Raw genomic sequence first — 12,796 nt, forward strand, 5'->3', positions numbered from 1 at the left:
CACAATCTCCTCTCCCTCTTTGAATACCTGTGAAGTGGCTTTTCCCCTCCCCCTCCCTCCTGGAATGCTTGTGGGATGAATAGGCTGCTTGAACAGCTGGAAGATCAGAAGAGCTTTCAGGTAGATAAGGCATCTGGGACTCTAATTAGGCAGCGCTCACACCCCTAGTGCATGGACACTGTCCCAGGTGGAGTGTGACCAACCAGACACACCCACATTATCTCTAGTTGCAGGGGAAGGGGCCATGTGCTCAGCAATGCACTCACAAGCTTGTACCTCCCATGAAGGACCTTCACCCGGACCACCTGTATTCCATCATGCCTTGGGAAGACTTACCTCCACCACTGCCTGTGAAACACCTTAAAGAATCCTGACCTCTCCAGTGCTGTGCCTGTCCTGGGAGCATGAGTATACAAATGTGACACACACACACACCCCTTTGAGCTTAGCTATCAGTATAATAAACATGCTGCTTTCTGCCAAACTCTAGTGGGTCATTAGTCCTCCCTAAGCTGACTAGCTGGCCCAATTTCAGGTAACACTAAGCCTCAAGGCCCCTGTGCTAAAGCAGCCATTGCATGCTGAAGTCAGCTGTCTGGTTTCCAGCATCACAACTGACACTAGCACAGCTGTTAAATGTTTGAGTGAGGGAAGGCAGAGAGGATTGGCAGTTTCTCCATGCCTGTAGCAGGGAGGGTGCTGTCCAGGCTAGGCTAGCAGGTGAAGCACATAGCAGTCTAGCCTAGTCCCATCCAGCCTAGGAAACAGCTAATTCTTCAGTGTTTGGTCATGTGCCAGCAGTGGCAAATGTTCATCTCCCAAAATTGGATACCACCATCTGCAGAAGCTCATTCAGGTTCTCTAGTGATAAAGGAATGAAGACCTCTTCCGCTGTTAGCAGAAGGGGTGCTGTTTCAGGTCATGCTGCCAGGACCACTGCTCTTCCACTAACATGCAGCATTTAACCTACACCCTTCAAAGACAGCCATCATTGAGCTACAGCATTTTCCACAACGTCATATAGCCATGATGTATTACCCAGCCTGTGCTAATCTCCAAAATGATCCCTGATAATGATCACAGATCTTACCCATCAAAACTCATACAGAAAAAGCACCCCTTCCCAGCCTGCTCGCATGGGCTCTCTTCTCACCAGGAAAGTTTCCTACCCTCTTCCCCCTCCCCGGAGTTCTGGTGAAAGCCCCTTGCCTTCTAATGAAGTCACTTTGACCTTTTCATGTTTTTATCGGTTTTAACTTTTACTCACACTTCCATGTGGGAAGGGGTCCAATCTGCACATACAATTTGTGTGCCACATTACAACAATTATTGATGCCCTAAAGGGAAGTCTTTCTTTTAGCCCCAGACAGTACTGCAAGCTTCCCCAGTGCCAGTGCCCCTCAGGCATGGCCTGGCAAGGCAAGGCAGGAATTTTCAGTCCTTGGTCTCCAACCAAGAAACTGTCTGCCAAGGCCTGGGCTAAAACCCACTGAACAGCCATCAGGTCAATGCTGCCCTGGGCTGGCTGTGTGCGCCCCATGCCCCAGCCTGGAAAGACTGTCACTACCATTCCCCTGAGTCAGCCAAATCTCAGAGGGCTTAAAGAAGAGCAGCACAGTGAGATCAGGGTCTGGTCTTTTATTTATATACAAACATCATGTAAAAGCGCCAACAGTTTGCTTTTCTAAGCACAGAATAATTCACTCCTGACATCAAACAAAGCTGACACCTGAACCACAAGTCAGAACTCAACCCCGAAGGAGTTCATTTTAAGACTTCCAGTTGGTTTAAAATGTTTACTCGAATATACCGAGTACAAATACCCTTGCACTGGAGCAGTTTAAAATCAGGGTCTCACTTTGGGCTGTGTTTCTCTAACCAATCAGCTTAAAGAACAAAATCAACCATTTCACGTTCATAAGCCAGAGGGCCAGAGCCCCCACGTGCATACATCTGACCCAGTTTAATGACAGGGGTGACAGACAACCAGATAAAGAGCAGATGTTCACTGTGTTTTGATGGCATGCACTCAAGACACACAAACCAGAAAGGATTACATCAACTGAAATAAACTGAAGTACAGAGCCACTGAAAAATGGAGATTCGGCAAAGGCTCCCTGAATAGCCTTGGGTTCAGCATCTCAACAACATCAGCTAGTTTTAACCCTCAAAATCTACATATCCTCTTCCTAGTATAAAAAAGGAACCAGAACTGAACCGCGTGCATAGAATAATTCATACCATACCCATTAGTGATGGACCTCTGGGCAGTGATTCTTCGTTTTCATGCAAAAACTGATTGGGCTTGAAGGGTAGAGGATTCACATTTTCAGTAAGTTAGTTACAACCTGGTGGCCATTTAATAATAATATAGTTAAATTAAGTTAAAAACAAGCCCCCCTACAGTGCTGCGCTGAGTTATCTACACACTTGGACGCACTGCCATTAGTGGGGAGAAATGAAATGTCAGGCTCTAGGTAGCACGGTGAAAAAGTGCATTGAGGGAGATTCATCAGTTTTTCTATCCCCCAAACATAGACATTAAACAAACGTGAACAGAACAAAATAAGAACAAGGCATATGATGCAAACCTACATGTCTAGGGAGAGAGCAGCACAGCCAGAAATGGCTAGAGCCATACACCTTCCCTTTCACTGCACTGTGTGGGTTCGATAGACGGGTGTTTCATTAGGGGGAGGGAGGGAGGCTGACAGCATCGGCTAGAGCTGAGGGTGGTGAAGGCGGACGAGTGTGGCATCCAGACTGCATCCCCACCTCTTACTCCGATAGGGGAGTGCTCTTGGTGATGGATTTGGACAAGATATCCAGTGAGGTCACCAAACCCATTGCACTTGTGATTGGCCACCGATGTGAACCCAAGACGCTGGTGACAAAGGCTAATGGCTACACCACTGAGTCCCAGGTAAAAGCTTATTAGAAAGTCAAGGCAAAGGAAATGCAGATGCACACACAGTTTCTATTATCTTACACTAGACAGCTCCAGCTCCAGCTCATCCATGTGGCAGCTCGGAGCACAGAGGGCCCGAGTCTCCTGAATTCCATTGAATGAATGGGAAAAAGATAAGGCCCATTTTTCTAGCTCTCAAGCTCATTGTCCACTAGATTTGGGGGTGGGGGAGGAGCAGGGAAAAACTGCTACTTAATGCTGAGTTCCAGAGAGAACCAACCCTCGCCCCTCCCGCAGGCTGAGCTTTCTCATCCCTCGGTGACACAGGCTCTGTTCCCAATGCCAGAGGTGTATGGTGGGGTTTACAGAACCCAAAGGGTTAAAGTGGCTTCATGATTCCAGCAGACTCACGGCAGGAGCTACTGCTCCATTCTCCATCCCTGGCTTTGTAATGGAAGTTTCTCAAGACTACAACTGAGGATGAGAATTTCTAGTAGCTGCCAATTTCCGTACAGAACTGGTGGGTTAATGCCTGCACCCGCACTGCAAGTAAAGGCCTGTCTCTTCATCTGTGCCTCAAGATGGCAGATGCCCTCTGTAACCCACTGCCTCTGGGCTGCTGTGTAATCACCCTGGGGCTACAGGAGCCATTACACCCATGGAAGAGCCAGACTTAGGGAGATACAGCCAGGGACTGACACCTGAGGCTCCAAGAGCCCAAAGCACTTCAAAAGAAACAGAAAACATCCCCTGGACACCTGCAAACTAAACAGAGCTGCTGCTTCTCCATCTCCTTCAGGGCAAGGCTGAGCCGGCTGGGCGCCAAGGCAGGAAACAAACATTAGCTTTGCTCAGCTGCATGGCACAGCCAGATGTAAAAGCACAACATACAGAACTGAATGAACACTGGCCCTAAAATAAAACCTTCCCTTTCACACCACATAGTCCAGCAACATGCACCCTCCGGTTGCTAGCCTACAGACAAAGCAGGGAAACGGAGCGAGTCTAAGCGTCCAAAGAAAGCGACCAGTCAGAAGCACTGCACTTCCTGCAGACAGGTCGCCCCTTCCTGGGGATGGACGGATGCGCTTGCTTTGAATCTGTGGTTTGTAGAGAACTGCAAGTCAACTAAACTACAGGATCTGTCTGCTTTAAAGAGACAGAGCTGGTGAGCACAGGAGCACCCCAGCACCCCACCGTCCCCGTGGGAGCAGACGGGACATCTCGGCGTATTCACACCTTCTAGAGAAATAAGCGAGCTGCCTGCATGGAATGGAAGGACAGCACCCTCGTTTTGCAATGGCTCAGTCTATCGCTAATTGGGCAAGAGCCCGTTGGAATGGCCGCCCCCCGCATGCTGCCAGCTGAAGGATGTCTGCCTTACATCACTTTAACAGTGGCTACCGACAGTGACTGATGTGGGGGATGCAGGAAGGTGAGGTAGGACAAACCACCAGAGGTGGCTCTGATGGACAGACATAATCCGGGAAAGTCTCTGTGCAGTCTGATGCCTCATTTGCTATCCTGGTTCTAAGCCCTCTGCAAACAGCCGTAAGGGTGAGAACAAGACGGGATGGCTGGAACGGCAAGGCGAGTGTCGCAGCTATTCAGTCTCACAGCCTAGCCAAGCTACTTGTCAGAGCTCACAGCTACACACCAGCTCTAGCTGTTTGGGGTGGGCCTATGGCTTCCTCGTCAGTGTGTGCGTACCGTCGCTCTACTACAGCTTTCTAAGCTCTTTACAATGGAAGGGGAAATAAACACACACTACCAACGTAGGGCTAAGCAAAGGAGCATTCTGCACGTGTAGATCGGCGTGGAGGAGGGGGTGACGTCATTCCAGCAGGTGTGGCTCCCGGGGGTGCTGTTAGCACATGCGCTTGTATGTGTAGATGTAGGCTTTGCAGTTGGGACAAGTGTGGGTCACATCCTTGAAGTCGTCTATTAAACATGGAATCAAGCAGCAGCCCAGATCACATCTGGAAAAAGAGGGAGAGATCGAACCCAAGTGAGCAGGGAGGGCACAGCAAGCACCGTAGGGGCCTCTACTCCACCCCTCACAGCCTGGCCAACTAACTACACACACGCACCCCCAAGAACAGGGACACTGCTGCCACCCCAGACACCCAGTGAAACCTGCTCCCACTGAACCCTGGTGGCTTCCCTGGTAAGTCCTAGCATCCCTTTGGAGCCTGGTACAGACACCTCCCCTCCCGCTCCCGCAGGCTGAGAAGAGCAAAGCCTTTTAAGGGTCCATATTTAAAGAACACAGCAAACACCTGATTTAACGTCTCTCACTGCTGGATGGAAGCTCATGATTGGGAGTGCAGGGACGCCCAGCAGGAAATTCCCCTTCCAGCTAAAAACCAGTCCCATCCCCACGACAGGAGCTCTCCTGACACCACAGTGAGTGCAGTGGGGGCAGCTTCCTGCTAGCACCAGAGCTGCCGGAGCAGCAGCTGTACTAGGGAGTGGCCAGAGCCCACCAGCAATTGGCCTCAAGCCCAGCTAAGATGGAAGGCAAGACAAAGGGCACACACAGGGACGATCACACACACTGCAGCTCAGGGTCCCCGTGGTGCCTCACTACCTCCTGGTCCAATTTCCTCCTCCGCCAGCAGCAGGCGAGAGGCCCAGTCCTGTGTGGGACTCTGTAGGGGATAAAGCCAGCTGGATGAGTAGCCCGTTAGTGGAGAGGAGAGGTCAGTGCTGCTTGGGCAAGTCCATTGCTTGCTCCTTTAGCTCTTCCCTCCCCCAATCCATCAGTGACCAGAGTGGAAGGCACCGGAGAATGGTAAAGTTCCTCCTCCTCCCGGCACATACCCGACAAAGCAGCAGAAGAAGCCGAGGAGGAAGTTCATGAGCCCTATCTCATGTGTGATCGCGGTGGTGATGGCCTGCTGGCAGTGAGGACACACTGTCTGCACGGGGCTGCCCTGGAATATTTCTCCCTGCAGCACGGTGACGGTGGTTGCAGCCCCCGATGGTACAATGACAGTTGCTGTGTGGCCACCAGGAGAGGGGTAATGTCCCGCAGCCGGGTAATAGCCCATGGGAGGGTGAGGTCCTGGGGGTGGATAATAACCTGCCAGTGATAAACACACACAGTGAGAGGTCTTGGCACATTAACAAGCGATCCCTATGCCACATTTCTGAGCAGCGGGACGACGTTAGCACCCAGCTGCTCAGTACTCCCCAGCTGGCTCTGTGGGCTCACCACTGACAGTCAGTACACGGATTCTGGTAATGCCCAGGGCCAGCCAGGATCGGGGCCCCACTGAGCTGGGTACTGTACAATGAGTTGTAGACACGTCGTACCACAGCGAGTGCAACTGAGGACGCTGCAGCCCTGTAATTGCTAACCCAGCGCATGGCTCTGCGCAGAGTGGGCAGTGTGGAGAGAGGAACCACAAAGAGTCAGTCTCAGATTACCACCGACGCCTCTCTGGAAAGTCAGGCTGCAGGGGCCCGGGAGCTAAGGCTCCTTCCTTGGTGCTAGGAGACCCCTAGTGAACATCTCCTCTGCCCACAGCACAGAACCCAGCACCAAAGCTCTGGGAGCTCCTGAGAGTACATAGCAGCCACTGTGTTTGCCTGCCTGGTCCTGACAGTAACTGGCACCGGCTCATGTGACACCAGAGCCTATCCTGCCATGCCACAGAGAGCAGCGACTGTGTATTCACTAGCAGGGCAGCTGGCATGGCGAGAAGCCCCAGCTGCTGCAGAGAGCAGGCAACAGCCCAGTCAGATTTCTGGGCTCCCCTCAGTGCACCAAGACAAGGCGTCTTGAAGGACACATTCATCGGAGCTCCCGCTGAAAGCCATTCTCCACATTACCCAGCCCCTCCAGTACTCACCATGGGGCATGTAGGGCATAGAGCCATCTGCAGAAACGGGAGCGGGGATGTACCCTGGCTGCAGGGGTGGCTCGTACGGGGGTGGCCCAAAATCTGAAGGGGGCACAGGCATCCCATGGGGCTGGACTCCAGCAGTGGAGACTCCGTCTGAAAGGAAAGGCAGAAGGCATAAAGGATTAGCTGGACTGGAAGGAGGTCGCTGGGGAGAGTGGAGGGGCAAGGCAGCGAGTGGCAAAGCAGAGCTGAGCTGAGCGTTCTAAGCCAGGCTGCAGTGGCAGCCAGGCCCCCAGCATATAGAGTGCAACATTAAAGGGGGCCTGGCAGAGACCAACCAAGTGGAGAAGACCAACTTAATGTTGCAGTGAGGGCCACACCTACAACCCACAACCGGGCAGTGCCAATGGGAAGAATCTAGCAAAACACTGGAAACCCTATGCTGTGCTGTGCTAGAGGGAATTGGAAAGTGTGTGTCTCAGCCAAGTAAGCTCTGCCAGAGAGACCCCAACATCTCCCCTTGCCAACTCGGGGGCTTTAACACCCACCATGTTCAGAGCGCAACTCATCTCCGGTGAACATACTTTAGCAGGGGGTGCCCCTCCCTCCAACCCTCCCAGCCAGTACTGGAAGTCCCCCGCACAGGCAAAAGGTGCTGTGCCGATCCGGTTAAACCTAGAGCAGATCCCGGAGCACTGGGATTAAAGGCCCAAACTGTGGAAGGGGCATTAGCTAGAGACCAGCTGCATTTCGCTTGGGCACTGGCCTAACAGCCCACTGCAGTTCCAGCCAACGTCTATAGCTCAGTGCCTCACTTCCTGCTCTGCGACCATCTGAGCCATGGCTGATGTGAGTTCTGTTGCAGAGCACTATGGACTCTTTGGGAGGATAGTTATGAACTACAGGCGAGTCTCATCTTACGCTGGGGTTACGTTCCGCTGTCAGCGCGCAAAGCGAAAATCACATATAGTCAAAATTACATTGAGTGTAATGGCAGGAGAAATCGCCTGCACTACAGAAGCAGCAAAGAATCCTGTGGCACCTTATAGACTAACAGAAGTTTTGCAGCATGAGCTTTCGTGGGTGAATACCCACTTCTTCGGATGCAAGCAGTGGAAATTTCCAGGGACAGGTGTGTATATATAAGCAAGCAAGAAGCAAGCTAGAGATAACCTCGCATCCGAAGAAGTGGGTATTCACCCACGAAAGCTCATGCTGCAAAACTTCTGTTAGTCTATAAGGTGCCACAGGATTCTTTGCTGCTTCTACAGAACCAGACTAACACGGCTACCCCTCTGATACCTGCACTACAGGTACAGTATTTAAATTGGTATTTTTCTCTTTTTTTTGTTTTTGCCGACCGCACAAAGCTGAATTCATGCATGTTAAATGTGCGTAAGATGAGACTCGCCTGTACAGTCATTCAGTCTGGCCAGCTGGGGGAGCAGCAAGGATGAGAGGGGGATGGGCAGGACCATTTGGGAGCTGAACTGCCCTGCCAATACTCTCACACAACGTCAGACTCGCCTGCATCTCCCCGCTGGCTGCAGCTGTGCTAGACAGGCAGGTTTCAGCCCCAGATCTCCACATCTAGCTGGGCTCCGAGATGGATGGATGGATGTGAACTGGGGACCATAGAGTCCCAATATATATGCAACCACTCGAGGGGTGCACAGCAGGCCTCCACCAGCAGCTTGGCTCCTTTTGCTCTTGGAGCACTAGGATTTTAGACCTGCCACGCCCACCCTACCTCAGACTAACATGCTGTGTGCTGCATTGTGTCAGCCATGCCTGCAGAGGCATCCCGGTGCTGGGTATCTCAAGGGCCTCCTTGGACCCTGGGGAGCACCTGATCCACGCCCCAATATATACAGGCACTCGCTGCTCAAACCAAGCTGTAGTTACCGGGAAGCACAGCTCTCCCCCTCGCTCAACACAGGGGCAGTGCCAGGGCACGGGCTGATACTCAAAGTGCAGTAAAGTCCCCCTCAAAGCTGATTCACATCATTGTATTAAGGAGCTAAGAAATCCCTGCTAGCCGTTCCTCTGCTTTTTTGGGAGGTACAAAGAATGCTGAGCAGCCACCCTGAGTCCGGCAATCCTGGGGCTGAGCGTCTTCAAAAAGGAATTCTGGGAGACTCTTGAGCAGCCAATCACTAACCCTTTAAGGTAAAGGGCTCCTGGCATGCTGGGATTAATGCCTTCCTACCGGACAAGAGGTGCAGGGAAATGCACAGCCAGATGGGTTTGAGGAAGCACATCTTGGTATCTTTTCAGCACAGCAATGGGACTGGCTTGGGGCCCACCAAACCCCAAGTGGCCAGGAGAGCAGCGAGGAGGCAGTATGGGAGAGAAATACAGAAATGGAACAATTCTCTGGCTGCTTCAGCTCATGAGGGGTTCTGTGGCTATAGAAACCTTCTACAAACCCCAAGAAACTGTGCTGCATGCTCATCAGTTATACAGCACCATGCAGCGGTGGCAGGATTTTGGGCAGGGCCTGGGTGTGAGGGGAGAAAAAGGGAGGATCCAGGCAGCTGGTACTGGATGGGATGGGAGCGGAGCAGCTGGTACTGTGAAGAAGCAGGAGGGGAGAAGGCCCAGTGGGAGAGCTCAGGGACTTTGTTTTAGCCATGCTGGGTCTAAGGTGGCAGTGAGCCATTCAAGATGGGACACTGGAGAGACAGACAGAGAAACAAGACTGGACTGGAGATGAGAAGCAGATTTGTGAGAGGGGTACAGTGGAGTCACAACAGCTGGTGAGATCATCCGGGGCAGGAGGAGTCAAGGATGGATCCCTGAGAGACACCAGCTGAGAGGCAGAAAGTGGGAAAGCTCCGAAAGTTTGGGTCAGAACCCACAGAAGAGCAGAGTTACTTGGAAGCCCAGAGAGACAAGGGACAGGCTGCAGGAGGGTGATCAACTGAGGCAACAGCTGGGTCATGGAGCACAAGCAGAGGAGAGGAAGTGAGATTTGGCCAAGGGCCCTGGTGAGAGTAGCCTGCGTGAAGCCAGAGGCAGGGGCTCATCTACAGAGAGGAGTGAACCTGCTTTGACTAAGTCTGTCACTCCTTGGGCCAGCAAGACGAGGACGAGAAATACACTGCTCAACTGGCCAACCGCTGAGTCACTGGCTGGCAGGTTCAGGAGAGAGAGGCAGGCCCTGCCACACTGGGCTAGAGTCTGGCCTGCACATAGAGTCACTTGGGTGGGTGACCAGACCTCTTGGCAGTCGGGAGATCCTGGGATGGTTTTATTACAGCTTCTCCAGCTGCCCACTGCATAGCTGCACCACAGACCTCTCCTTGCCTCCCTGTCAGGGAGTAAAGGGTCTGAAATCGAGGTGGAGCAATGTGCTGATTTCACTGCTGTAGCTGCTCTGCATTGACCCCAGCGCGCCCCACCCAGCAGTGTGTCTGTAAGGAGACCACCTGCCCCTGGGTTTCCCCTGCATCTGCCCTTCTCCCTCTGCCATTGGGACTGGATTACGACATAGCCAGAATGCCCCATCCTCTGCAACTTACCTGACATGGTGGGTGGGCCATTCTTCTCTTGTAGTAGCGGTGCTGAAGGTCCCCCTGGGTAGGGTGGGGGCGGGTCACTGGACATCGCTTACAGCTGGTCTGCAAGGAAAAGAATTACAGTATATACAAACTCATCACCCTTGGAAGTACAGAGGCATCCACCCCCCACACACCCACAGTGCAGCTCAATGCAGGCAGACAGGGAGAGCTTTAGGGTTACCGACAGGAACCAGATTTTTCCAGAAGTGTCATTTTGGTGGGATCCTAATCCAGCTCATCGATGGACACTCACTGCAACCCTAACACCCTGGGCTATGATCCTGTCCTCATATCTCCTGAGCTAAGCAGCTCGAGCTGGGGCCAGAACTCACGGGAAACCCATGGTGCTGCAGACAGTACGGCTGCGGATTCAGTGACCCTCAGCTCCTGGAGCAGCTGCAGGTCACTGATGCAATTCCTGCATATATTTCCTAAATGCTTTGGGATTATTCAGGATGGAAGCTGCTCTACAAAAGAGATCAGCATCATCACTGTAGGATCAGAGATAGAGGATGCACGTCTGAAATAAACATAGGCCCTGAACTCTGGATCCACACTTCATTCGGGTTAGAATCAAAGCTTTGTCTTATGTTAAAACGAGCAACACCTAGGGGGCAAGAGCAGGAAGAAAAAGCCCATAGATCACTGAAGGAAATTAAATATTTGTTCCTAGAAGTGCCTAGTCCGCTTCTAAGAGAGGCCTAGGAAAAGGATCATCTTTAGTTTCCAAATAGTTTTACCTTTCTTCTCCCTAGAGCAGGGCAAATCAGATGCCCTGATTCAGTCAAGAAAATGACAAAATTCTTGTCTAAATTCTATAGTCTGAAAGTCATGTTAATCTGATGAAGCTGTGCGAGGGGAAACACACACTTTATCAAATGAGCAAAATGATTTCCCCACACCCCAGAGGTGGATTTACAATAAAACACAGGGTGCCCTGGCACGGGACCCCCCGGGCCGGGCAGCTGAGGGGGCAGAAGCTTGGTCCTGGTTCTCCTGCTGCAGGCTCCGCACCCACCGGCATCCAAGCTCCCCACTCCCCTTTCCTCCCAGCGCCTCCCCCACCCCCGAACAGCTGTTTGCCAGTGCTCAGGTTGCTCCGGGAGGGAGGGGGAGGAGTGGGGCCACAGCGCGCTCGGGGGAGGAGGCAGAGAAGAGGCCAGGGCAGGGCCTTAGGGAACAGGGTGGAATCGGGGGAGGGCGGAGCAAAGGCAGGCCCCCTGCACTCCCCCTACACATACCCCCTCCTCAGCCCTGTGTCATGAGCAGCTCAGGACAGGGGGTTGGGGTAGGGTAGGGCAGGGAGCAACCCTACAACTCCAGCCCACACCCCCAGCCCTGATCTCTGCATCCCCCTCACACACCTATAGCCCCCTGCCCTCCCTGACTCCTGCACCCCCCACACATACCCTGCCCCTCCCACCTCATGCCCTGACTCCTGCACCCCCTCACATTCCCACCTTCACCCCTCGCACCAAATGGGAACTGCCTCAGATAAGCACTCCCACACCCTAATCTCCTGCCCCAGCCCTGAGCCTGCTCCCGCACCCTAAGTCCTGCCCAGACCCCGCACCCCAACAGTTTTTTATAAAGCGCTCTTATCCAAAGCGCTTTACAATAGTTAGCCAACAGTACGAACAATATTTGGAAAGACCATTAAGTGGTCCGCCAAGACGCCCAGCGATTTTCAAGTGGTCTGTGGAAAAATAAGTTAGACTACAAAAATAATCAAGGTACCTCACTTTATTTTCATTTACTTCCTATGACTTATAGGAGAAGGATGAAGGAAAAAAAGAATGAAAAATGGGGGCGGGGAAGGGGAGATAAGAGAGAATGGTTTTTTTCTTGGCTGGGTCCCCAGGAGGGGCCTTAAAAATGAAGCTGAGCACAGAGTCCCACTAACTCTAAATCTGCCACTGCCACACCCCTTTCTGGATGTGCTTCTGTATACATGTGTGGAGAGTGGCACAGCTCCTGCAAAAGAACTGTGTATCTGCACAAATCTCCATTCAGGCCAGTGGTTGTTCCCTCCCTGTGAATCAATAGGGAAGATGCCTGGGCGGAAGGTCAGGATCCAGAAAGTCCTGGGTGTTTTATTTGCACTTACTGGGAATGGCTTCTTTTCTGGATGTTTTAATGACTAAGAAAGCATGTTCCATTGCTGGGGGCTCTCTAGAGCCCCACTCCTCATGGGGACAGTGCACGTGCCAGTGGGGAACCAGGGCTCTCAGGGTCAGGACATTCCTTGGCAGATTATAAACACATCACAATTGGAGCCTACATTCTGTCTTTTCACTAGGAAGCCCAGTTCAGGTCAGGTCATGCAGTCCCAGGCTGGTGTCGAGCACACTGGCAGCACTAGTGGTGACTGGGTAGGCATGCAGATAGCACTTTGTTGTGGGGCAAGAGCTGGGACTTGCCCTGGGGCTAGACTGAGACTGTGTGATAACAACAGAGTACTAATCATGGAGACC

The 12,796-nt window shown here is 52.4% G+C and overlaps 1 protein-coding gene across 1 annotated transcript in view; it reads right to left on the bottom strand.

The window, feature by feature from the left end:
- Window positions 1–1,623: 1,623 nt before the first annotated feature.
- CDIP1 (cell death inducing p53 target 1) overlaps window positions 1,624–12,796 on the bottom strand; it is a 44,202-nt gene continuing 33,029 nt past the window's right edge. Inside the window, exons 2-5 of the mRNA XM_044980009.1 lie at window positions 10,284–10,382; window positions 6,766–6,912; window positions 5,732–5,993; window positions 1,624–4,887 (exon numbers count right to left, since the gene is read on the bottom strand). Of these exons, the coding sequence (XP_044835944.1) occupies window positions 4,776–4,887; window positions 5,732–5,993; window positions 6,766–6,912; window positions 10,284–10,368 (606 nt within the window). The 5' untranslated portion in view covers window positions 10,369–10,382 and the 3' untranslated portion in view covers window positions 1,624–4,775. The remainder of the gene's footprint in view (window positions 4,888–5,731; window positions 5,994–6,765; window positions 6,913–10,283; window positions 10,383–12,796) is intronic.

Source organism: Mauremys mutica, chromosome 11, assembly GCF_020497125.1.
Source record: "Mauremys mutica isolate MM-2020 ecotype Southern chromosome 11, ASM2049712v1, whole genome shotgun sequence".
NCBI lineage: Eukaryota > Metazoa > Chordata > Testudines > Geoemydidae > Mauremys > Mauremys mutica.